The sequence below is a fragment of the Mustela putorius genome, unplaced genomic scaffold (genome assembly GCF_011764305.1).
Source record: "Mustela putorius furo isolate JIRA1106 unplaced genomic scaffold, ASM1176430v1.1 tig00000508_pilon_pilon_pilon, whole genome shotgun sequence".
NCBI lineage: Eukaryota > Metazoa > Chordata > Mammalia > Carnivora > Mustelidae > Mustela > Mustela putorius.
Window position 1 is genome coordinate 17,376,287 of NW_025421402.1, and position 25,639 is coordinate 17,401,925.

Genomic DNA, 25,639 nt, shown 5'->3' on the forward strand with positions numbered 1-25,639 from the left:
AAAACCCCAAAACACAATTGTCTTGGTTTCTCGCTGGCCGTCTCTGCACACACAAAGAGAAGCTAGTTTATTGCCCTCCAGCCGTTCAGTGGGTTGTTTGCCTTGCTGCACTCTGGGGACTGTCTAATGAACCCCAAATTACTTCCCTCAGAGCTGGGGATGGCAGGAATGAGGGGCCATGACACTCATTAGGGATGTCAAAAGTCTATGCCGGTTATGCGGAGCTGCACGGGAGGTGGTCTTTTCTGGGGCGGGAGGTGAGAAGTTAGCTCTGTTCATTCGAGGAGCACAGGGTAGGAGCCTGTGGACGCCTCAGGAATGACGGCCACCAGGCACATCCGTGGCGGGGGACGGGGCCTAGGGTTCTGGACCATGCTGATGTTGGCAAAGTGTGTCTCATGGGGAAACATTCTCACTGAGCAAGACCCAGGTCTCCAGATTGGGGTCATTCTTTCCAGAAGTATCAGTGAAAATACTTGATCTCATGTTGAACTCTCTTGAGCTTTAAGGCAAAGTCACGCTGATCCTTAGTTGAGAACAAGCCACTTCTCCGTGTTGGGTTTTGTGGCTGTGCCCCAGTGCTTGGGTCAGCATTTCTGCCTGGGGTGATGGTCATGCCTTCTTATTCAAGGGACTCCTTTGAGCAGAAGGCAGGCATTAGAGTAAAAAGCCAGAACTGATGGAAGAGCCAGGCTTGCCTTGACCTTAGCCAAGAGCTAGTTCATTCTCCTTGCTCTTAATTTCTTTGTCTGTGAAATGGGGATGAAAAACACCCTCGGAGCACACATGACGTCTAGGAAGCTGGAATAAAATGGGAGGGGGTCATGGAGTAGAACTCTGAGGCTGCAGTGATCCGGGCCATTCTTTTTCAGGGTGTGGATGGTGGATGGACATATTTCTTCATCCCTGGTTAGTTCATGACCCCGAGTAGCAAGAAGGGAAGCCTGGCCAACTTCGTTGTGGTTGGACCGTGGGCTAGGGCAGATGCTCTCCGACCTGAGTGTAAAACAGAATCATCTGAAATCCTCCCTGTAGGTCTGGAATGGAGCCAGGTGATAAGCACATTAATAAGTTCTCCCACCCCACCCCCAGTGAGTGACAATCATCTAATGTGGGATTTAGGGGAGAAAATCATTTTTTGGAGGTTCATGAATGGAGAACATCAAAATGAGAAAGATGAGTTCACAACTGAGCTGGGTGGCTACCTAGTTCCTCCCGCCCCCAGCTTCAGGACACCGCATTGCATCTTTGGTCTTGAAACTACAAGAATTCTTTGTGACGTGAGCACTCCCAACCCTGAAAGACAGTGCATTTTTAAAAACTCTTCTAAATTATTATAAAAATGTTTATATGTTGAGCCATATGACTCTCTGGCCCTTTTGGAAAATAAGAACTTTCCATATGCAAGAGCCTGAAATATTTGGGGTCTCTAAGTTGTCTCCTTCTTCAAGTTAAGTGTTATCAATTCCTTTTTAAGGGATTGGGTTCTCTGTTCTGTCTCTGCTTGAGAATCTGCTGAGGGGCTCAAGAACGTCACTCATAGTCCAATTAATTAAACAGTTTCTGGGGCTGGGACCCAGGCATTCATATTTTCAAAGTTCTTTCATTTGAAATGTGGAGTCAAGGGAGACAATTAGTACAAATCATGGGGGAGTTCTGCTTTTCCATTATCAGAGTCATGTGTTGCTGTCATTTCACGTTTTCTCTGTCTTCTCTTTTTTTCTTCTCTTCTTTCTTTCTTTCCTCTTTAAAAAAAAAATATTTATTTATTTGACAGAGAGAGAGCAGAAGTAGGCAGAGGGAGAAGCAGGCTCTCCACTGAGCAGGGAGCCCGATGTGGGGCTCTATCCCTGGACCCTGGGATCATGACCTGAGCCAAAGGCTGATACTTAACTGACTGAACCACACAGGCACCCTGTCCTACTCTTTTTGTTCATGTGTAATGCCTGATCAAAAGTTTGGATGCTCCCAATAGATTACTTTCTTTCTTTAAAAAAAAAAAAAAAAAAAGTTTAGCTACTCCTTTGTCTTAAAAAACATCATTCTAAAACTATTTAATGGATGACTACTATGTTCTATGTGCTTTCCTAGATACTGCGGATACTTCATTGAATAAAACAAAGCTCTCTCCATGGAGTTTATATTCTAGCAGCAGGAGATGTACAAAAAAGAAAGACTAATAATTAGAATTTTCAATTTAAGTAGTATGTGATGATCGGTGGTTTCAAAGAAAAAAATCTCTCATAGGTGCTCGTTTGTCTTCTCGGTGAATTTCTTTTCTTCTGTCTTTAATTTCAGTGGTTGTTAAGCTTTAGGGAATGTACGAGTTGCCCAAGGAGTTTGACAAAATGCGGACCACCCCTACCCCACACCCACGCTTTGAGAACCCCCACTATGGAGGGCCCACTGCTCCCCTTATCACCAGGAGCCTGGAGTACTTGGTAAGGCCCCCGCATTCCGTCCCCAGGAAGGGAGACTACCTTGTATTTAAGGTCCAGGTGAATGGTGAGTGCCTCGGGCAAGAAGACAACCGTATTAGGAAGTAGGCACCAGACGGTCGAGTGGCTCGTTGCCTTTCTAACGGCGGAGCCCTGCACATTCTCAGGGGTATTTCTTGCAGAGCTCCGTCCACATTCGTTGTCAGAGCTCATCATGCTGGTCATGCTGTCAGACTTTCCTCAGGTGGTGTTTTTGCTGCCTTTTTGGGTAAGTAGTCCTACTATGTAGTCCTACTACTGCTACTACTATTAAGTAGTCCTACTATGAGCGTCAGAGGAGGCGATGGAATAGCTTGACCCAGAGAAGTCCGGCGAGAAGAAAGATGTCTTTTGGCTCCTTTCTGAGGCAGGAGGCTGAAGGCGGGCGGTGGGGATTCTGAGGAAACTTAGCTTGACTCCTAGGGACTCAGAGGTAGAGTCCTTTGAAACTGCCGCAGTCCACTTAGCTGCTCCTGCTCCTTCTCTTCTTCGCTTCTAATTAAGTTAGTCGGCGGTAGGGGAGTTTTCTCTCCCCCAGGGTATTCAAGGAAGCCCTGAGGAGCCCGTGGCAGCTTTGTTGTAGAATGAGGTGGGGGACAGGAAGGGCCATTTCTGCGGGGAAATTAGTGCCAGACCAGGGCTCCAATGTTCCATCTGCTTCGTTATGCATCCTGACCACATGACTCAATGCATATCAGATAGGGAATTATTTGAATCATTGCACAGATGGAGAAACGGGCTCCGAAAAGCCCAGTAATGTCCCCGTTGCCGTTAGCTAGCACTGGATGATTTGGGATTAAAATTCAGATGGCCTTGAAGGTCCCACATGGCATTAAGATCCTGTAGCTTTCACCGGGGTGAGGCTGGCTCTAAAACTGTGTGGGTTGCTTTTCCAAATGAAAATGTGGGGCCTCTTGTTTAAAAAGCAGGGAACGTGTGCTGTCAAAGATTCTAAAATATAAAGCTTCTTCCTTGGCTCCGTGATCTCTTTCTCTCTCCTCTCTCTTGACCCGTTGCGGTGATGTCCTGGGCTCCTTGATGTCGTGCTCCCATGGGTACGGGCGGGGATGCTCCCAGAGCAGGAGCAGACGTGTAGCCCCCAGGGCTCTGCCCTCTACCCTGGGACTGTGTAGCTGGGCGCCTGCTGCTTCCAGCCACCAGACTGATGCCGTGTTGAGCCTGGCCTCTCCAGACTGCCACTCCAACCCATAGGTTTGCAAACCTGCAGGGTGCTTGGTAACCTGGGTCACAGTGGGCAAGAGTTGCCCTCTGAATGCACGGCAACGCTGTGAGCCTCAGGTGGAAACAGCTGCTGCGCTGCCCTGAGAGGGTTCAATGGTGTGTGCCTGACCCCGACTCTCCCCGGGGAGGCTGGGGGCCTTAGAGGGGTGAGGGCTAGTGGGCTGAAGACTGATCATAGGAAGGCCCGCAGGTAATGAGAGATGGAATAGCTTATGAGCCAAGGCTTTACGCCCCCTGTGTACATCTCATTTGTCCCATCAGACTTCCCTTCTAAAACCTCAATTCAAAGATGAAATTATTAAGGATTTCAAGATGGTGACTGTAGAGCATTAAACTCGAGTATGACGCTTTTCTGAGCATGGGAACTCTGTGTGACTGTCTGGTCACAAGTCCATGCCGCGGGCCCTGGGCTGTGATGAATCAAAGAACTGTATGTAAAGATTCCTGGACTGGAGGCGTTTACTTCAGGAGAAGATAATACATAATAAGCTATTATTAAATCATTGGAACAGATAACAAGTCAGTATACATTGCTTATTTAAGTAGCTTGTGATTAAATGCATAATTAGGCTTCCTATTCACGGTTACTTTGTAAAGTGATAACTAGTTAGATTTCCTCATTTTCCCCCTTCTTGTCCATTCCCCCACATTTGATTCAGCAGGGAGATATGGCCAGTGTTGAGACGAGGGAAACACCATTCACTTGATGTCATTCGGGAATCTCCCATGTGCAAGATTTTCCCTGAGAAGCAGGCCCGCAGGAAAGAGCACGGGAGGAGGCAGAGAATCAGCCTGGTGGTCTGATCCAAAGGGTTGCAGGAAAATCAATTTGATTGAACAAAAAAAAAAAAAAAAAAAGTGGGTCAGAAATGGAGAGGCAGGAGCCAAACAGGATGTGAGTGTGGGTAAGCTGGCAAAGGTCAAACCCAAGTACCTGACCACCTGGCTGGGGAGTAGGAGCTGGGATTGGAATTACAGTGGACTTTGGGGAGAACTCCCGTTCCAACAGGGGAAATGAGTTCTTGGAGAAGGCAGAGGAAAAAGCTCCATCCCTCCAAGGCGAAGTGGGTGGATTAGGGCTGCATAAGCCATTACATCCCCACCCGGCTGCTTTGGTGCCCCGAACCCGGGGAGCGAGCCGGCCCCGTCCCCCGGCTGGGTGTCGATGCCCACACTGGGCCTACAGAAGCTTTTATGAGGCAAGGGCAGGGTCACAGCCCAGGCCAGAGCAATTTGCTGTGACTCTTTCTCTACCCCCCCACCCTGCCCCAATGCAGAAACATTTGCCAAGTCACTCAAGTTCCTCAGCCAGGCAGGGGGCTGCGTCCCGTAGCAGATGACAGCAGGGGACAGCTGCAGCTGGCCCTTGGAAGCAGTCGTCAGTTCTTTCTGGTCAACAGTCTTTATCGAGGGATCTCCTGGCCCCGTGTCCTGGAGCAAGGGTGTGGGGGAGGCTGCGGCTTCCTCCTGGCTGGGTCCCTTCCCTGTGGTTAGAGACCAAAGCAGAGTTGCTGGTGGGGGCTGCTCTGGGGGCCTCTCCTGGTGTCTGAGCTCCTTCTGCTTCTAAAGCAAGACTCCCCGCCCCCCCCCAAATGCAGATCTGTGTTATCAGGTCTTGAAACAGAACTAGCGGAAGGGGTTCTAAGAGCCAGAGGGGCGGAGGGCCGTTCGCCAGTGTATAGGGAGCCGAGCAGAACAGCTGCACTTAACCATCAAGCTGCTCCTGTAAATATTTGCAAACGCCCCTTTAGAGCTCAAAAGCCTCGGACAGGATCATTGGACAATTTGCTTAGAAGAAGAAGAAACAAAATTGACCTCGTGGTCTGAAGCAGCCATAAAAAGAGAGAGTGAGTTTGGGCAGAAGACCAGAAAGGGGGGGGGGATTGCTCCAAGTTTAATAAACACAAAAGAGAATAAAAATAAATCTCAAGAGCACTTATTTACAAACTCGATGGAGGGATGAGATTGGGCGGGTGGGTGTGAACGGTGGGTGTTTGGGGAAGAGGAACCGGCCTGTGGGGCTTCCGCAGAACGTGGAGGGGAAAACGCGCCGAATGGGCTTTGCTCCTCCGGATGCTGCTTCAGAGCATGTCTGAAGCTTCTGCTGTCTAATGGTGGGGGGCCATGGGAAAACGAATTCAGCCATTAGGCCTGTGGAAGGTTCTGGCCAGCCTGGAGGGTGTAGGAAGCTGGAGAACCTGGCTCCAGCCTGGCTTCAGCTTCTGGGCTGGGCCTCCGCCTGTTTGTGGCTCAGCTGGTCAGGCCATGACCAGCTGGTCCAATCACCTGGCGGGGGTGAGGGGGGCGGCATGTTCCAGAGGAGAGAAAGATCGATTTCTTCCCAGCAGCCCAGCAGTGTGACCTTTTCAAATTGCAGGGCTCGGGGGTTCCAGAAAACCGGGTTGCTTGAAGGCATGTCTGTCCACCTGAACACCGTCCCCCGACTCCCTCACAGTTGTAGTGTGCTGGGCCATCGCTGTGTCCACATGAATACTTTCTTTTCTCTGACACCTGGATGCTTTAGATTTTTGGGGGTTTTTATTTTGTTTGTTTGTTTGTTTAGAGACTCCTGACTCACGAGCTACAAAGCTTCCATTCACAAGGTCCTTTGGCAGTCATGGTGCGGAGCGTGGCTGGGCATTCACCCCTTCCCCAAAAGTGGCTTTCTGGGAGTCCCAGGACATGGGGAGAGGGATGGGGTAACCCCCCCTTGAGGGATAAGAGTGCTGAGCTCTTAAGATCAGCAAATGGTCACATGTTTTTGCCTTTTTTTTTTTTTCCTGCTTCTCAGGGAAAATCTTGCACATGGGAGATTCCGGAGTGACATCAAGTGAGTGGTGTTTCCCTCATCTCAACACTGGCCATATCTCCCTGCTGACTCAAATTTGGGGGAATGGACAAGAGGGGGGAAATGAGGAAATCTAACTAGTTAGCACTTTACAAAGTAACCGTGAACAGGAAGCCTAATTATGCATTTAATCGCAAGCTACTTATATACACAATGTATAGTGACTTGTTATCTGTTCCAGTCTCATCGTCAGGGCACGGGTTTCCCAAGAAATCATGAAAGGTATTTATTTCTCTTTTAAGATCGGCAAGATGGCTCGTTTATTTAATAAGAAGTTAGTCTTGCCAATAGCCAGATGGCCGAGTCTTTCAAGACTCCTACTGATGACCAACCGTGCCAACAGGGGATGGTTGGTGAATTCCAAGTGTGCAGGGGGCCCTGTCCAGGGCTGTGGGGTTTGCAGGGGCGGGGAGGAAGACCTGGCAAATCTGGTCTCTGCCCTCAAGATTCTCAAAATTTCCACGGGGGAAAACAAAATAAACAAACATAATGCAGAAGTCATAAAAACACTTGTAAAAAGCCATAAACAACTGTGAATGATTATGTTGTAACGAAGCTACACATTCGAGAAGAGGGTAGAAAGGACTGGAGCTACCCGATTTGGATGGAACATTCCGGAATAATGAAGGGAAGTTTACAGAAGATCTGGGAGGAGAATTGTAGAAAAATCTGGAACAAATGACCTACAGGCTCCATACACGGATGCCGTGTCTGAACTGCGTGGCCGGGATGGGGACCCGCTTGGGTTTTGTTGGAGAAGCTCACGTGCTTGTTCAAAGGCAGTGGCAAATGACTATAAAATATTACAGCAAATCTCTAGCAACCCGTGAACTTGAAATTGTTGTGTACTAGCTGCCTCTGTGTGTTTCTGCTTAGAATTGAAGGTGTTGGGGCGGACTCTTCCTCTCTTCCTCCTCATTAGACCAGATAACTCGTATTTGGATGTTATTATTATCATCTTTTTAAATTCAAATTTTATTAACTTAACTAGAGGGTATATTTGGTCATATGTGTGTGAAAAAACCAAACTATTGAAGCCAAAAAAGATGCAATGCACGAACCTGGATAGAGCAGAGGATTCGGATGCCAAAACTTCAAGGAAAAAAAATCCATGGGCAGACTGCTTGCCATTAGGAGCTATTTTCTTGGCACATCTGATCAAAGTGTATGTAAGCCCGACAGCTCTCTCCAGGCATCAACTGTCACAATCTTGCTCCAGTTCACAACCGTCTAGGATTTTCCACGGCTCTGTCAACTTTCAAAGGATGGGGTTCACGGCATGCCCTCGAACGGAGTTGGAAGTGGTTTGTTAATCTCTATTAATCTGTGACTCCTGTAACCAAATGCACATGTTTATTTATTTTTCCCCCCTCTGGTTAAATTGTTAATGGTATTAAATTGGCCCTTGGAAACGAAATCCTTCTGTAGATATTTCCCGTATGTTTTCTTGAGACAATCTCGTGCCTCAGGGTCCTTTTTGAGAGAATAATGGATTTTATCATTTTCAATGATTGCCCTTTTTTACAGATGCCATCCCGCCCACTTTCTACAGACCCTACTTCAGAATCGTCCGCTTCGACGTCTCGGCGATGGAGAAGAATGCATCCAACTTGGTGAAAGCAGAGTTCAGAGTCTTTCGTTTACAGAACCCGAAAGCCAGAGTGCCCGAGCAACGGATCGAACTCTACCAGGTAACTTTCGTGTACGTGGTTTGGTGAACAGTTAGTTTGAAGTCTTCAGGTTAAAAAGCCTTTCTGCCGTTGTGACAAAAACCATTCTGGACACTCACAATCGTGAGGGAGACGCTCATTTGTTATTCCTTTGCTCTCGGTACCTCATTCCTCAATCAATCGGGAAGGAAGAACCTTTAGGAGGAAGTGGTGAAGGTCTGAGCACCTTTCTCTGGTGGCATAAATGGCTGGGGCACCCCCCTCCCCCGGGAGGGATGGCACCCAGAAATCCACCTCCTCAACCTCGAAAGTCAGACAGTGTTGCCTTTCTACTGTCCTCTCTCTCCCTATAATTTTCCCTCTTTTTATCCCCTCTTTCCTATCTCCTGCCCCTTCGCTAACCTCCTTCTCTGTCCAGCTCCCCCCACCCCCATTTACTGTCTGCCTCTGCCCTGCATTATTTCAGGCAGCCCTGACATCGCTTTCATCTCTCTAAGTACAGGTGCTGGGCACCTGTGTTAAAAGATGATGATGACGGGGCACCTGGGTGGCTCAGTGGGTTAAAGCCTCTGCCTTCGGCTCAGGTCATGATCTCAGGGTCCTGGGATGGAGCCCCGCATCAGGTTTTCTGCTCAGCAGGGAGCCTGCTTCTCTTCCTCTCTCTCTGCCTACTTGGGATCTCTGTCTGTCAAATAAATAAATAAAATCTTAAAAAAAAAAAAAGATGATGAGAAGGAGAATGAAGAGGAAGTGCCAAGTCACTGACATTTCTGAAAGGCTCTTAAAGCTTCTCAAGTGGATTACAGGGCAGTCTGGAAGCTGAGGGAGATGCAGAACCTCCTGCATCATCCCAGCCTTGCTGAGTCAGAACAAACACAACGTAGAGCAGAATCTACGGTTTTCACAAGGCCTTGGGGTGATTCGAATGCACTTGGAAACACTGTTCAAAAAGCCCTGAGTCTGAGGAGGGAGGCAGACCTGTGCACGAGTGACTTCCGCGGGTCGTAGGGTGACAGGAACGGTGTGTGTAGAGGGCAGAGTTGAAGAGCTTTGACCAGGGAGTTGACATCAGACCAGGGCCTTGAGAAGCATTGGTTAAAACAGGATGAGGGACGATCATTCTCGACAGAGGAGCAACCCATTCAAAAACACAGCCTTGAAGGGGCCCGTTGAGGGCCCCGTGTAGATGGGTGCTCGGGAGAGACTGGGGGTGAGAGGAGACTGGGAGAAGCTCGTCCTCCAGGGACAGTGTCTGGAGGGAAACTAAGGGTCAAGAACACACCAGAGCACCATGATGCTAAGGAGGAGGCATGGGTGATTGTATGACTAAAAACGGGACTTGAGGAAAAGAAAGATATTGACATCTGTAGGCAGAAACTTCTAGTTGTTCTGGACTCTAATCACTTGGAAACATCGATACTTCGGATGAGAATTTTCTTTGTGTTTGTTATGAGAATGAGGAATTACCACGCTAATCAATGTTGTGTATGAGGTTGCAGAGAGTAGGTTTTAAAAGTTCTAAAAAGAGTCTTCAAGTACTAGTTTACATGTGTGTTCATGAAAGCTAATTCTTACTTATTAAAATGAATCCCCAAGGACCTCTTCTTGGAGGACCTCAAATCTTGGTGCATGTTCTGAGAGCACCGTGAGGGCAGCCATTGCTTCTGGTCACCTACGATAGTGTCAGCGTGGGCTTCCTGAGTACCAGAGACCCTGTTAAGCATGTTTTAAGTATTGTCTCCTTTAATACTACAGTTCTACTGCGAGGCTGGCATGGTGAGGTATTCTTTTCTTTTATAGAAATGACTGAAATATAATAGCAGTATAACATGATACTAGTTTAAGGGGTACAACATAGTGATTTGACATATGTCTGTATTGCAAAATGTCTACCACAGTAAGTTCAGTTTACATCGATCACTTCCCATAGTTACACAATTTCCCCCCCCTGTGGTGAGGGCTTTCAAGATGTACTCTCTGAGCAACTTTCAAATACCTGCTACAGCGTGGTTGGCTCTAGTCCCCATGCTGTATCTTGTACCCCCAGGACTTATCTATCTTATTACTGGAAGTTTCGACATTTTTGACCGCATTCACCCATTGAAGGTATTCTTTTGACTACTGTGTTCTTCCTCCTTTTCACAGGGGAAGATGCTGAGTCAAAGAGAAAGTAAGTCCCTTGGCCAGGATCAACACAGCTAGGAAGGGGCAGGGTGGCCACCCCAGTTCAGCTGTGACTCCCAGGTGCCCGCTTCTTACTACACCTCGTGCATTCCCTTCCTCTTTGCCTGGGTATCAGCCAGAAGAGAAGGAAAACAAGAGAAACCAGGCCAGCCAGAGAGTGGATTGGTGTCTGGAGGGAAAACAAAGACTGGGTTCTCGGAAAAAGAAGCTAGGGCAAAGGTAGCCAGATAGATAATTCAAGATAATTAAAACAACAACAACAGCAACAAAAAAAACCCCAAAAACATGATTCCATGTTCTCTCTTTTCTTCTTTCTCAATTAAATTGCCTTTATATGGGGCGCCTGGGTGGCTCAGTAGATTAATCCTCTGCCTTCAGCTCAGGTCATGATCTCAGGGTCCTGGGATGGAGCCCCTCAAGGGGTTCTCTGCTCAGCAGGGAGCCTGATTCCCTTCTCTCTCTGCCTGCCTCTCTGTCTACTTGTCATCTCTCTCTCTCTGTCAAATAAATGAATAAAATCTTTACAAAAAATTGCCTTTATGTGTCTTGTGTATGGAGGATGGCATCATGGAATATCCTCCCTGGCTCCATTTCAGTGGTCTGACTTCAATCAGTTGAAGGCAGGATCTCTTACATCTTGTTGCCTCTAAGCTAAGCTGCCAAGTCACTGTTACTCTTAGGCCCCTGACCCTGTGCTCCAAGGAGTGGCCTCTGGTAAGGGCAGAATTAACTTAAGCACTTGCCTTACTCTCAGAGACCGTCTCATCGCCAGGAAGGGATGTGTCCCTCGAGCCTGGTCATGTAGAGGACCTTTCGTGAATTCTTCCTCAGTGACTTCTTAGTGGCTGTGTACCTTCTGGAAGGTTACTGCCACACGGGCTCTCCCATCACTGGAGCAGTAAGATCTGCACAGATCGGAGTCCCCAGTTGGAAGAGGAACAGCCCAAGACAGAAGCGTGTTGTGTGAAGAGGGTGAGCATGGGCTGGTTCTTTGTCCCTGAAAACAGGAACTAGAAGGAGGTGGTTTTAGGGGTCACGGAAGGAAGGAAACAATTCGTCATCTCTGGGGAGCTCAGCAAGGCAGCAGTCTCCCCTCCGGAAACACGGCTAGGAAGTAAGTCAGAGACCCCTGACCACCGTCACAGAAGACACAAAGCACACACACAGCTGAGTTCATGGAAAGGCAGCCTTTGGCCCTTTATTCACTTGTGACCAGGGGGGTCATCTCTAGGACCACAAGAAATTAGAAGCGCTGAATTAGAAGGGGAGGGCTGGGGGTGGATGCTTTGACAGAAGCGGATGATCCTTTAGACTTGGATTTTTGCCCACCTCGATGATGCTGGCCCCGAAAATCAGATCATAGAATGAACGCGGTGCTTGTTGCGGGCCCTTTTTTTTTTAAATCTTGCCCTGTTTATAGCTAACCCAGCCCTGACAGCTATGGCATCCCACCGGGCTCCTGACGTCTGCTGTGGTGTCTTTATTTGGAGTCCCTTTTGGCTTGTTCTCTGACTTTCCACTTGCCTTCAGCAGCCATGTGGCATCTCTGCAGCCTTCAGGAATAAACTCCCTCTAGAAGAGGGAGTTATTTTTTCCCCTCTTCTAGCCCCGGTACGGAAATTGGTGCTTTAAGAGCCTTGAATTATGAAGGTAAGGTTAGATGATATTCAGGAAACTGAATACATGCAATAAAATTTCAGAGTTTCACGTCTGAAACTGCTGACACGTTATCTTGTGGGGGTGGGGGCAAGGCTTGGTGCTTACAAGAACAAAGCCTCTGAAATTTCCAGATGCCCTTTGATTACTGTATACTTGACACACAACTGGCATTCTACTCCCTAGAAAAAGAAGGGCAGGCGGGCTATGAATATGTTCTCAGGCTGTTCAGATGGTTGAATGGATAATTTATTAGAATTCCTCAGGGCATTTGTTTTATGCAGGGGAAGAATGTGTGTGTATAAGTATGTGCGCATGCAAGTTCATGGGTAGGTGCTGGTGCTCCCCCAAGTATCCATAGGATCTATACAGGTATCCTTCTAGAGTCAGAATACCAGGCTGGATAAGATAGCTTTTCTGTGAGTGAGTTCACAGTTTGTCTTGTCTGGGGCTGTGTGTGTGTTGATTCTCCTCTCCTGGGAGCTTTAGGACACCCGAGCTTCTGTGGAAGTCACATTTAGCTTGGCGAGGGGACTCGGAGTTCTCACGGCTCTCCTCTCTCTACAGAATAGTCTGTCAGAACTTTGATGAATGGTGGTAAAATAAAGCCTTACTGTCCTCCTGCTCTGACTTTGCTGATGTCGACGGACTGTAAATAGCATATACTGGTGGAATCGTGCAATGACTTCAAGTCTACACCAATGCTGGAGGGACTATGAGGGGGATAAAGCACTTTGATAGATGAAGAAAAAGAAGAGGGGAAAAAAGACACAAACTGAACCTTTTCCAAATGGGAATGACCCTTACCATGTTTTTAAAGCTTTATGCCAAAGGCAGCCTTTATTGGAATACGATCAGATAAAGCTCCAGTGCTCTGGGAATGCCTTCGAACCTACAATCTTGAAAATAGCTCTCAGCTCATTTGGAAATTTGAACACATCTTTCTCTGATTAACCTGCTCCTACGTTTACAATTAAAATCATGCCCAGAGTTATAAGAGAGAGAATAGCTAGGGAAGAGAAACGTTCTTCAAAATGAATATCACCAACTTGAACAAAGGCACCTGACATCTTGGACTGGGAAAAATTCCCAATTTTACAAGTGAAGAAATGAGGGTCCAAGAAATTAATAACTTATTTAAGGGCAGTCATGACTTCATGGTGCCATGAGACCACCAACCAATACTTAACGTTAGCTATACTGACCTCAAAGGACCTTGTAGCTTTCAGATATTTCTAGCTTCCCTTCACTAACTCACACCCTTTCTAAACTAACTGCGCGTTTCAAACTTGACCACCTCTAGGATAGTAAGACTTGTACCTTCATGACTGTTTTGACAATGTAGTCACTGAATAACAAGCTACCCCAAAATTTCATGGCCTCAAATAACAATCTGTTATCTGACACTGTGTCTCATCAGTACAGTCTTTCCACTAATAGGGATATTCCCAAAGTATTCTTAAAGCAAAAGCTGGGAGGATCCAGAGAAATGCCTCAGAATTCATTTTTTTTTCCCCCAGAGGAGGAGTTGTGACAGTTTGGGGTGGGGGGGCAGCCTGGCATCTGGGTTGGACTCCTTGGGTGAAACCATCTGTCTGAATCAAGAGATTCCCTTGAGCCCAGCAATATTTACAGCAAGGATATCTGAAAATATCAGACTGAGATCAGAGCAGATTTGGTTAATCAATATGCACAGCGATTTCTTTAATCATGTTGGGACTGCGCTAATACCCCGGGATTTGATGGCTTCATCTATGCTCGCTTTTCACCCTTTACAAGGCAACATGGTGGCAGGTTCAATGGCGAGAGTATTGTGACCTAAGTTTCCTTAACAATTCCTGATTAGCTTGGTGTTTATTGGAAGGGTGACATTAAACAATGTCTCTACCTCCCAGATGGAGAGTGGGTACTCAACATGTCCTGGTTCAATTCCTTCCATGTCATCTCTTCGATTTTGGCTTCAAAACCTTTGATTCCTTGAAGAGGAAGAGCCCTAACAGAATTACCTGACCAAGTCAGTTGTTAGATTATTTTTAAGATTAATTTGTTAGCTTCAGGCCACTAATAAAATCATGCAAAATCACTCCTTGGGAGACAAGGTGATGTCATGAGCTCATATATCATAAAACATTGGGAGAAAAAGGTCATCTTGCATGGCGCTGGTATGAGACTGTTAGTGTTGGGAGATAGCTTGGGAGAGTAGTCTGCTGATGGGTGCCTGTTGGTTAGTAGAAGATAAATGTGCTGAGACAAAATAAACTCAAGTGGATTTCAGAGGAATTCTGAATCTTATATATGTAATATATAGAATACATATGTATGTTTTATATATATGTGTGTGTGTGTATATAATTTTATATATACATATATAGTCTCTGCAAAATATTTTAAAATATGCACACCCTGAGGCTTTACAGTGAAAATGCAAGGTTAATGGCTTGAGTCTGCTTTTGAAGGGACTCTAAGGCGGCAAAACGAAATGTGAGGTTCCCTCACTGTGGGGAGCATGGCATTGATGGGGTTAATAAGAATTGCCCCCTTTTCCGAACCCCAAACACATGCACATGCACGTGTTCCTATGCACACACACACACACACACACACACAGAGTTCAGTTTTCATTTCTCATATTGCCCAAGGGTGTGTAAAATAAAAAGAAGTCAGCCAAAAAAACCGACTGTCTGTTAAGTTAGACTTGCAAAAAGTGCTACTGAAAAAAAAGTTATACTGTGCTTCTGTTGTGCAGAATTTTGCAGCATACAATCCCCTTAATGCTGATCCTGACTCTGGCGCCACATTGGAGACACACAGTAGAGTAACCCGCTTAAAAAAGAAAAAAAAGCCGTGAGGTATATATAATAAACACTTTGTTTGTACAAGGCTATTAATATCTCTGGTTTTTTCAAACTGATCGAACGACAGGCTTGCCTCATGAGGAAATCGGATTGTTATCATTCGGGTTAAGTCATGACATTACTCAATGTTAACCTTGAGAGCAGACGGGACCCCAAAAGTTGTGCATTGAATAGTAGTCCCCCCACTGTATTGAAAGAAACATGGATAGTCATGCAATAGTTACTAATAATTCCATGTTCCTTTCGTGGAATATGATTGTGTAATGATATTGATAATTATCACCAACACACAGGGCACACTGTATGCTAGGCACGATTTAAGTGTTTTATATAGATGGAGTCATTCAATCCTTTTAATAAGCCTCTGAGGTGGGTTCTTATCCTCATTTTACAAAAGAGGAAACTGAGGCGCGGAGAAGTCGAGTAACTTGCCCAGGCCCTTGCAGAGGTAGAATTCGAACCCGGGCAGTCTGGCCCCACAGGCCATGCTCTGGACCACTTGCCCACACTCGCAGGAAGAACGCAGGCCCTGGGGTGGGGCCAGCGGGAGTTCAAGGTGTGGTTTCGCCCCTCCGGAGAGTCTGAGGAAGTCACATCACTGAGCCAATTTCCACATCAGTAAAATGTGCGTAAAAACACCTCCTTGGCCAGGACTTCGTAAAGTGAACACGGGATGCGTGGAAACTCCTAGCACAATGTACTTCGACTCAATGGTTACTCTCATATTATTACTATAGTTGCCAAAGCGTCGGGTTTCAATGTTTGTAAGAAACAGCCTCTTCCATTTTTGATCTGCTCACAGTCTCGTAAAAATGAAAACTGCCTCCGGTCTCCATTGCTGTCGGGTCAGGCTCTCGGTGGCTGCCCCAGGAGTTTGCTTCTGCGCCTCCTAAAATACTATTTTCAACTCAGTTCCGCTCCTGTTGGTCTCACTCTGCCGCTGAGGAGCAGCTCCAGGCAGGCAAGAAGAGAATCTTTGTGGAGGGGTGTTGCGGGGTGGGGGTAGGGGTAGGGGTAGGGGGTTGGGTTCATCTTCTGCCTCTTCTTATTTATTAGCGTTTTGGTCTTACAAACCATTCATGTCTCCGAGCCTCAGTTTTTCATCATAAAATGGAGATCACGGTTCTAACGAGTCACGGGGAGGAGATGCACGTGAAGGGTCTGGCATATTGGATGCACGGAGAGTGCATTATTATCAGGGTTTTGCTTATCATCCAGAACATGGTTTATATTTCCCCTAGACATGGCTTGTGATGATGACACCACTGTGTGATTTTGTCGCTCATGTCTGGTCGGATGAGGCCTCATCAGACCGACTTCCTGTTATCGGGGGGCAGGGCGGGCTCGTGGGGAGCAGCTCCTTGTTTGCTTCGTTAAGGCTCCGTTTTAAAAAATCTTAATGTCTGCCAACTGTTGGACAACCTTCACTAGGGCAAAAGATGGTTCCGAGGGAGGATGTATGTTTATTTCTTGATATTCACAGTGCTCGGGATTTTTTTTTTTTTTTTTTTTGAAAACCTCCCCTCTAGAACTGGGTTCAGAGCCTACAAATACATAATTGGGAATTCCTTCAATGGAAACAGATCCGAACCTCTGAAAGGTGGTGTTAATTTTTGGAAACTGCCAAAGTTCTGGTGAAGAGGAAATTGAAAAGTAATTAATTTTCCTACGTGATAGCTGGTTTTCAAAGACAGATCTGAAATCCAGCCCCTTCTCATCTCTGCGGCTGCTACTCTCATCCAAGGAGTTTTTGCCTCTAGCCTTTGCAGTAGCGTCCTGGCCGGTCCAGGTGTGGCCCCCGGGCCTGGCTGGTGCCCCCCGACCTCCTTAGAGTGTGTGTGTGTGTGTGTAGTTAAGACTGATTCCCACTGAGATGTGGGTCAGATCTCAATCCCCTGTTGAAAGCCCTGTGATGGCTTCTCACCTCACGTCACCAAGGAGCCCAAGCCCTTACTGTCTGTGGGCCTGTTTGTCGCTAGGCCTCCAGCACCACCGCCCCCTGCGCTTTCTGCCCGCACTCGGGCCCCTCCCCCGCGCCGCCTCCTCCTGGCTACACCTCAGACACCTGCCTTTACTCCCTCCTAAGCTCTGACCACTGTGCCCTCCTCCCACGTGGTCCTTCGTGGCCACCCTGACATCTCAGGGCCCCTCTTCTCAACATTTCCTACCCCCCCTCTCCACTGCATGCTTTGCCTCCAGGCCCTTCATCATTTGGCTGCACTTGATCTTCTGCCCTTCCTCTATCTGCTTTACCTTCACCCCGGGGACAGATTCCCGGAACGGTACGCGGTACACGGTGGGTGTTCAACAAATGTTTTCCAAGGAATTGAAGACGTATTTCAAAATGAGATTCAAGTGCAAGGAAATGTTGTGAAATAAGTGTGTAATATCACGAGGGGGACTCTTCTGAGAAATATTTTTTTCTTTATTTGGATTTGGAAATTCTGCTTCATTTGTTTTAAAGATATCTAACTATCGAGAAAGAAACATATATCTACCCATTTTTTTGGTTATTTATTCAGAGCTAGTGCTGGTTAAGTGGATAAGAATGATGTAGGTAAAAAAAAAATATTACATAAGAGATTTGTGAAACTGATATTCTTAGGTAACCCATAAACTCTATGTCTGCAGAAAAACCGGAGTCATTATTTTATTTTTCGACTCATTGCTTTATAATCTCACCCCCTAAATTAAAGTTCTCAACTGAATCTAAGAAGGGACTTAAATTGTAATGTAGGCCATATGTGTTGTTGGGAGCCAGGAAGTAGGAAAGGGTGTTAGAAGTATGGTTTTCAAGTATGTGTGTGTTGGTGTCAAGTCAGAGTGGACTTGGAAAGGGAGATCAATCAAAAAAAATCAGAAGATATGGCCCCAGAGAGCTTGCAGTCTTGTTGGGGAGACTCCTTCTTCCCACAGCAGGAAACAACTGGAATTATCAAAATCCGCAGTCCTAGGCTGTGTGGTCCAGCCTCAAGGATAGACGTGACTTGAGGTCTTGACCTGGTTTCCCTTCAGATGCTGTCACTAACCGTTGGCCTGCACACGTCTCTTTCTAGCCTGCACCGAAGTGACTTTTGCCCAGCTGAATCTTTTTTTTTGACTCTGCTGTGTGATTCGTAGGTGATGGTCTTCTGAATGCTATTGAGCTGTGACATCTGAGAGACTTTGTGTTCACACAAAGGACTCCTTCATCCCTCAGACCTGTGGAAATGAATTTACTTGTTTATGCATACGGGCAGTCAGCACAAAGGCCCATCTGTAGAGAATGAAAAAAAAGTGGAAGAAAACAATAGAGAATTATAAGGTGTGTTCATCACAGAGGCAAGGCTTTCCTATGTGTGCGCGCGTGTATGTGTGTTTGTGTGTATATGTGTAGCTTGAAGACCTCTCTGGCGACATTTCCATAAAGGTCATTAGAGATGTATATATGCCCTTCTTTATCCTAATTGCACACGGATATGTATAATACAGGAACTCTGTGCCTTACAGAGAAAGACTTACTATAGTGACACAATAATGTAGATATCTGAGACCCAGAGACACTGTATTTTTATGTGTGTCTTTCTTTTGAAGCTGATCTGTACTCCATGGGAGTCTACTTTCCAGGCCCTCTCGAAGCTCTTGTGAGGTGTACATTACCACCTCCTCTTAGAGGGATGCGATTTCAAAGCAGCCAGGGCAATTACAAGACAGGGCGATGGGAGAAGCAAGATAAGTATTGGGTCCGTTAAGCCACTTCTGAAGGATCATCAGGTGGTCTGTCTGTGTGTTAAGCACCCTAAAGTGACCCAGCGTTGTTCAAGGAGCCTGCAGGCGAGCAGGAACAGAGAGCTACATTTATGCCTCAGGGGAAGAAAAGAAACCATTTCTCTACTTCTGATTCTCCGTAAAGCCCTACTTTCAATTACTTGAAAATTCCCTTTCTTGCTTTTTCTCCCTTATTTTCATTCCACAGTGAAATATATTAAATAGACAAGGAAAAGACAGTATAAAGTTGCTTACACTGATAATTCTTTCTCTCCTCCTTGTCATATACATAAAATATGGTATATAGATACACATACACATAATCTTTGTGATGTGTGTGCATAAAATTCCAAATTTATAGTGTAAAAGATGGATTGTTCAAGGGCTTATTTATCACTTGATTGTGTGTGTCTTTCTAATGAAGTCTGCTAGTCAACAAGCATTTGCCAAGAACGGACTGTGCAAATTCAGTGGCATACTTTGTGGAAGAATAAGAAAGAGCCAGAACGTCCTTTGTTTTGAAGGACTTCATGGTCAGAGCATTTGGAACGTACTCAGCCCAGTGTAACATACGAACACTTATTGTGATAGTTTAATTGTGCTCCCTCAAAAAAAGACATGTTGAAGTCCTAATCCTTGGGGCCTCAGAAGGTGACCTTTCTTGGAAATAGAGTCATTATAGATACAATCGGTTAGGTCAAAATGAGGTCCTATTGTGGTAGGGGGTAGACCCCTCATTCTGTATGATCAGTGTTCTTATAAGATGACCACGTAAAGACAGAGACACACAGAGACAATGCCGTGTGAGACAAAGGCAGAGATCAAAGTTAGGTAGCTTCAAACCAACAAATGCCAAAGATTGCCAGCAAAACACCAGGTATTGAGAGAGGTAAGAAAGGATCCCCTTCTGGAGGTGTCCCAGGAAACATGGCCCAGCCAACACCTTGCTTTCTGACTTCTGACCCCCAGGACCATGAGAGAGTTCATTTCTGCTCTTTTAAACCACCCAGTTTGTAGTGCTGTGTTCCAAGAGCTAATGTACCAAGTACATTAATGTACTTCCGGGGCAAACTCGCCCTAAGTTCAAGCTTCCAGTGCTTAGGATGGGTGAAGGAGCCCTGCAGAGAAAGGAAGATGACATTTATTTGTTCTCTTTTGTAATGAGCCAGGACGTCTCTATGATGTGGCCTGTGTTCTCACAGTGCCCAGGGTTCTTGCTAGCCTATCCGACGTTAGTAGTTACCTGTCACTTTGGTGATAGTTATCTCCCTGCTCCCGGTCATGCCCTGCAACATGACCTCACTGTGGCCCGTGAAGGCAGGGCTTTCAGTTGTTGTTGGGAGACCCCATTCCCTTACTAGAGCATGGACTCTTTTAGGAACGGGGACCATCTTACTGTCCCGGACAGAAGGGTAATGCTTTGCTCACAACAAGTGCTTCAGAGCGGTTGAACTAGCCTGGAGAAGTGAGCTATGAAATACATTGGAAGAGATGAATAAATGAAGACTCATACACTTATAAGGTGCCCAGCAATTATTCAACAAATGAGTCAATAACCAAACTAATGAACTGATCATATAAAATATTATAGAACTTATAGGTTGCTTTTGTTGTTTTTTTTTTTTTTTCATGTGGACAAACATCTCCTCCACAGTCAATGCAAAGGGTATGTCAGAGAATCACCTGTTCCTCCTGCAGAAAAGCCAAGAAACATCTTCGGGAGTGGGTTCTGTTTGTCTTTTTGCAGGAGAGGAAAGGTTGATGGAAGCAAGATTTCAATCCCGAGAGTCAGATCTCTAAAATTAAATAAATGAATCTGAATTCTTTAAGCCTCCAGGGTCAGCAAACTAGAGCACAGGGATTATGGGGATGTAAATACGTGCATGTTTCCCTCTCTTTTAGTAGCTGGTTATTCCCTTGGAAGAAATGGACGTGTACGCACAGGCAGGATTACCCTTGAGGCCAGTGTGCAAGGGGCTGAATACTTGGCACACACAGTGATTGCTGAGGGGCTCGGACGAGAAAAGGGATTTCAGAGTGAAAGTGACCATTTCATTGAAAAGCTGAGCTAAAGAGTAAGAAGGTTTTTGTGATTGTTAAGCTTTTTATTGTTTTTAAGTAAAAACTGGGAGAGTGGGGAAGGCATACTCATGGGGATTCTAGTCTAAACGCAGAGTTGGGACATGGAATACACGTTTTAGGGATAGGGTTTAGATTTCTAGGGATGAGAGGCAAGTCTAGGCTGATAGATTGGTAGCAAGTTATGTCTGAAATACTAAACTATGGGATCTGGAGTTTATTCACTAGATAGTAGAAGCCTCTGGAAGATTTTGACCAGATAAGGAACATAATTATAATAATTCACATTTATTGAATACCAGCAATGTGATAGATGCTTTCCCTACTCATGTGTTATTTAATTCTATTAACAACCATAGAAGGTGGGTTTTATTAACCCATTCCATAAATAAGAAAATCACAAATCCAGTAAGTGCTAGTTTATGTTTGCCTGACATCAAAGCCTATGAAACTTTTTGTTGCATTAACAATTTCCAAAGACATTTGGCAAGCCTATGGGGATCTTCAAAGAAACCTAACGGACCACCGGATTCGGTTGTCAGTGGCAAAATGGGCAAGACTCCTGAACTAAACTGGGCCTCACACCTCAAAGTAGTGAACTACTTTTTTCTGCTGTATATAAGGAGTGTTGATTAAACCACAGAGTGTTGATTAAAGAAACAGGGCCAACCAGGAAAGAAGGACCCAAAGATCCAGCAAGAAGTCATGGTTTTGGCTCTAGGTGATTTAATGATGTTACTATCACCCTGATGAATAGATGAATAGCGTATATGTTGAGTAGCAAACAGGATTCAGAGAGCTCTCAAGAGGCTAAAAACTAAGGTCAAGGTAAAATAAGAAGTTCAAAATTAACTGAGATAATGTGCAATTTGCATTTAGGTTCAAGAATGAATCGCATAAATGTAGACTAGAGCTCTGGTTCTCAGAGTCGACCAGCAGCTTCTGCGTCGCCTAGGAATATGTCAGAAATGCAAGTTCTTGGGCCCCAATCTCGTCTCTATTAGATCAGAAAGTCTGGGGGGTTAGGGTTTAGCAATCTGTGTTTTATTTAGTAAGCCCTCCAGATGTTTCTAATGTAGGCTAAAGTTAGAGAACCATGCGGCTAGATACACCAACCTTCTCTTCCCTTTTTTGCCTCCCTGCATTTCTGTCTCTTTATTCCATGTCATTCCAGAAAGGATTGGGGATGGAAAATCTGACTTAACGGTTTGTGTCAGGACAAAGGTTTTATTTTATAAAAAGTTTACTATGACCCAATGGTGTGATGCGGCTGCTGCCAAAAGTAAATAGTTTGCATTAAAAATAGTGACCAGAACAAGGGAAGCCGTCGCCCCTCTTTTCCACATGTGGCGCATTCTGTAATATTCTCCGCATCCTGCTAGACGGCCTCCGGGTGCGCCGAAGAAGGGATTATAAGAGGAACATCGAGGTGGGAGCTTAACAAAGATGGTGAAGGACCTCAAACCTCGTCCTGCAGGAAGCCGTTGAGAGGGGCGCCTCCTATGACAGGGGCCTGACATAGAAAAGAAAGAGAATTTCATGTCTTTTTCCAGAGAACAAACACCATATGGGGAAACCCTCTCTGCTGGAATGTAGAGGCCAGGATGTTAGTCCAGACTTGTCTTACAGGGCTGTGATCATCCAGGTAAGCACTTCAGGCTTCTTTCCCTTTAATCGTGTACCTTGGATGGTAAGGGCCATGATAATCCACACCACAGGGTTTTTGTGAAGACCGAAAAACATGAGCCTGTAGAAATACTTGCAAAACCGGAAATGATAGTACCCATATGAAGCAATGATATTATTATTAAGTAAGACTAGTTGGTGGAGATTTCGCATCCAAGAGAAGGAAGGATTACAACATACAAATTATTCAGAAGCGAGAGGGCCTTCCTCAAGAAGTCATGAGTCCGCCATCACGAGAAGTCTTCAGAGACCAAGATGTCAATGAATGAATCGTATGGGTTGGAGCTGATGGCCTTCTGGGAACTTTCAGACACCGATACTTCATGGTAGGGAAGTTAGAGTGTGAGGTCAGGCACCTCTGAGAGACTGTGCTCTTGGGCAGCAGAGGAAATTCTTCATTCAGCAATTGCTAATCACTCTGTGCCAGTAACCGCAAACATTTAAATGCTTTTAAATGTTAAGTACATTAAGAACATTAAATGCATTTAAAACAACAGCAACAACTAGTTACCCTAGTGTTGGGAGTTTTCTCTACAACCCTATTGTTAAATTTACCTTTGCATTAGAAGTCTGGGTTGAATTGGCTCCCTAGTTCTCCTGTAGGTCCATTGATGTCTGAATATGCGAAGTAAAATAGAATTTTTAATGCTTGCTTTCTCTCTTTCCAGTGTCTCATAGGAGAGGAATAGGTATTGCCCTTGGTGTCTGAGCCAAATCCTGAGTTGATTTATATTGTTATTCCTTTAAGACTAAGATTTCCTCTGGCTGTAATTTTGCATCTAGTCTTCTATTTCTTTCTTTCTTCCTTTTTTTTTTTTTTTTTTTGCCCTGAACTATTGGGTAACATCAGTGACTTTTGCCTCGATCCACTCCTGATTGGCTGCTTTCCAGTGCCAGAGAGATGAATGGATCCTTTTGTGTAGGAAGTTTTGTAATTCAGTGTAGAGTTTAGAGCCTTGCCAAAGGCGGTATGTGGGTATTTTGCACATATTATAGATAATGTGTGTATATCAGTAATGTAATGAAGGTAACATTCATACCACTGTGGGTGGTAGCTAAGCGAGAGGCAGCTAAATTTCATTTTCAGTATGCTTTCTAATTCAATCAGAAACAGTTGTTGGTCTGTTATTTAAAAAAAAAAGTCAAAGCAGAGGTTTTATAGAAACAGGAGCAAGTGAGTGAGAGAGGTAAACAGATATTTTAACTTAAAACATATATATGTATATGCATATACATACCCAAAGACACACACACACACACACACACACTTTACATGCTTTGTGTTTTATAAAAGGCCAAGGATTTTTCCATGGCTCTGCCTACTTCCAATCCATGTTGTATTTTTTGCATGAACCACATCCATTATGCATCACCTACAATTTCTAGAAGAAAGAAAGAAATTTTGAAGAAGAAAGAAATTTCAGGGCAATGTGTTGAGCAACACAAGTACAGAATCCTTCTAGGGTTTTTTGTTTGTTTGTTAAGATATTTATTTATTTATTTATGTCAGAGAGTGAGCTGGGGGAGGAGCAGAGGGAGAGGGAGAGAATCCCAAACGGACTCCATCCTGAATGTGGAGCCTGATGTGAGACTCGATCTCAGGACCCTGAGGTCATGACCTGAGCCAAAATCAGGAGTTACACACTTAACCAACTGAGCCACTGAGGTGCCCCAGGCTCCTTCTAGGTTTTTATTATATTATTCCTTTTGTTATTTCTTCTATAGCTGTCTCTCTGACATCTGAAATTAGAGAAAGACTGTTGTGGTTAAATACACATAAATGTAACCTTTTAACCATTTTTTAGGTATGCAATTCAGTGGCATTAAGTACATTTACAATGTCATATAACCACTACCACTCACTATTTTCAGAAATTTCCCATCATCCCAAACAGAAACTCTGCACCCATGAACCAGTAACTTTCCATTTTCCCTACCCATCAAACCTGGTGACTTCTATTCTACTGTTATCTCTATGAATTCGCTTATCCTAGGTGCCTCGTGGAAGTGAAATCATCTTTATTCATCCTCTGGTGTCCGGCTTAGTTTACTTAGCATAATGTTTTCAAGATTCATCTGTGTTGTAGTATGTCAGAATTTTGTTCATTTTCATGGCTAAATAATATGTGTCTATGGTATGTTTTATTTATATTGTTTGTTTATCTGTTGATGAATACTTGGGTTGTTTTTACTTTTCAGAGATTGTGAGTATTGTTGCTTGAACATTGGGATGCAAGTATCTGTTTGAGTGCCTGCTTTCAGTTCTTTTGGTTATATACCTAGGAGTGGAATCACTGAGTCAAATGGTAATTCTATGTCTACCTTTATGAGGAACGACCAAACTGGTATTTTGTTTTGTTTTGTTTTAAGTGTTTTTAACTTTTCTGTACTGAAGATTTTCCTAAGCATTCACCTTGGTTTTCACAGAAGCAACAGATCTCTCTTAACTTTGGGGCCTGCATTTCATCCTTTCTAGACCATTTGATTCCCCTGGAAAATTACAATATCAAGCCCAACTGTCATACACTGGTTTAGAAACATGTACAGTTGATATTTGCTAAGCATATGACTCAACGGGTAAGACCAGAAGTTCTCGGAACATACTAGAGAGGAGTTCTCCAACAATGAACCCCAGCATACGCCAATATGCATTACAGAACAAATGGAGAATACTGGTGAATCTGGCTAGTTGAGTGGAAGCCAGTTCAGAGAACTTCTAGTATTCATCTGAACTATCTTTGTCATGATACGATCTATAGAGGAATTTAGAAGCGACTCTGGCTCTAGAAAAAAACGACAACTGCATATCCAGTCCTTTTCATGTTCAATACACTCGTCGGGAGACTGGGAAAGATGATGGCAAAGGCTAAAATGGAGTGAGAGTGACTGCTTTAGTCATTTTTGTATAAACTCTTGAATTTGAGGAAGTCCTAATCAATATTAGCAGTAGGTTGATTTTCTTCCCTTCCCGTTTAATTTTGTGTGCGTGTTAAATGAAAGATAACCAGGGAATAGAGAGGTGGTGTCTATTCTTAGAAAGAAGATACCTTTTAAGTTAAGATTTCAGACTTTCAGATGCGATTAGAAGGTTTTCTAGCCAGTTCTGAAACAACACCACGAAGCTGGAGGAGGAATACTTTTATAGAGCATCAGTCATCCCAGTTAGTGACCCAAGTGATTAAAGGTTTGGGAAAT

General features: G+C 44.9%; 1 protein-coding gene across 3 annotated transcripts in view; it reads left to right on the forward strand.

Moving 5' to 3' along the window:
* TGFB2 (transforming growth factor beta 2) overlaps positions 1-25,639 on the forward strand; it is a 78,631-nt gene that overhangs the window by 40,687 nt on the left and 12,305 nt on the right. For all 3 annotated transcript variants that reach the window (XM_004751464.3, XM_004751461.3, NM_001310187.1), the window contains 1 exon segment: positions 8,095-8,258. In XM_004751464.3, the coding sequence (XP_004751521.1) occupies positions 8,095-8,258 (164 nt within the window).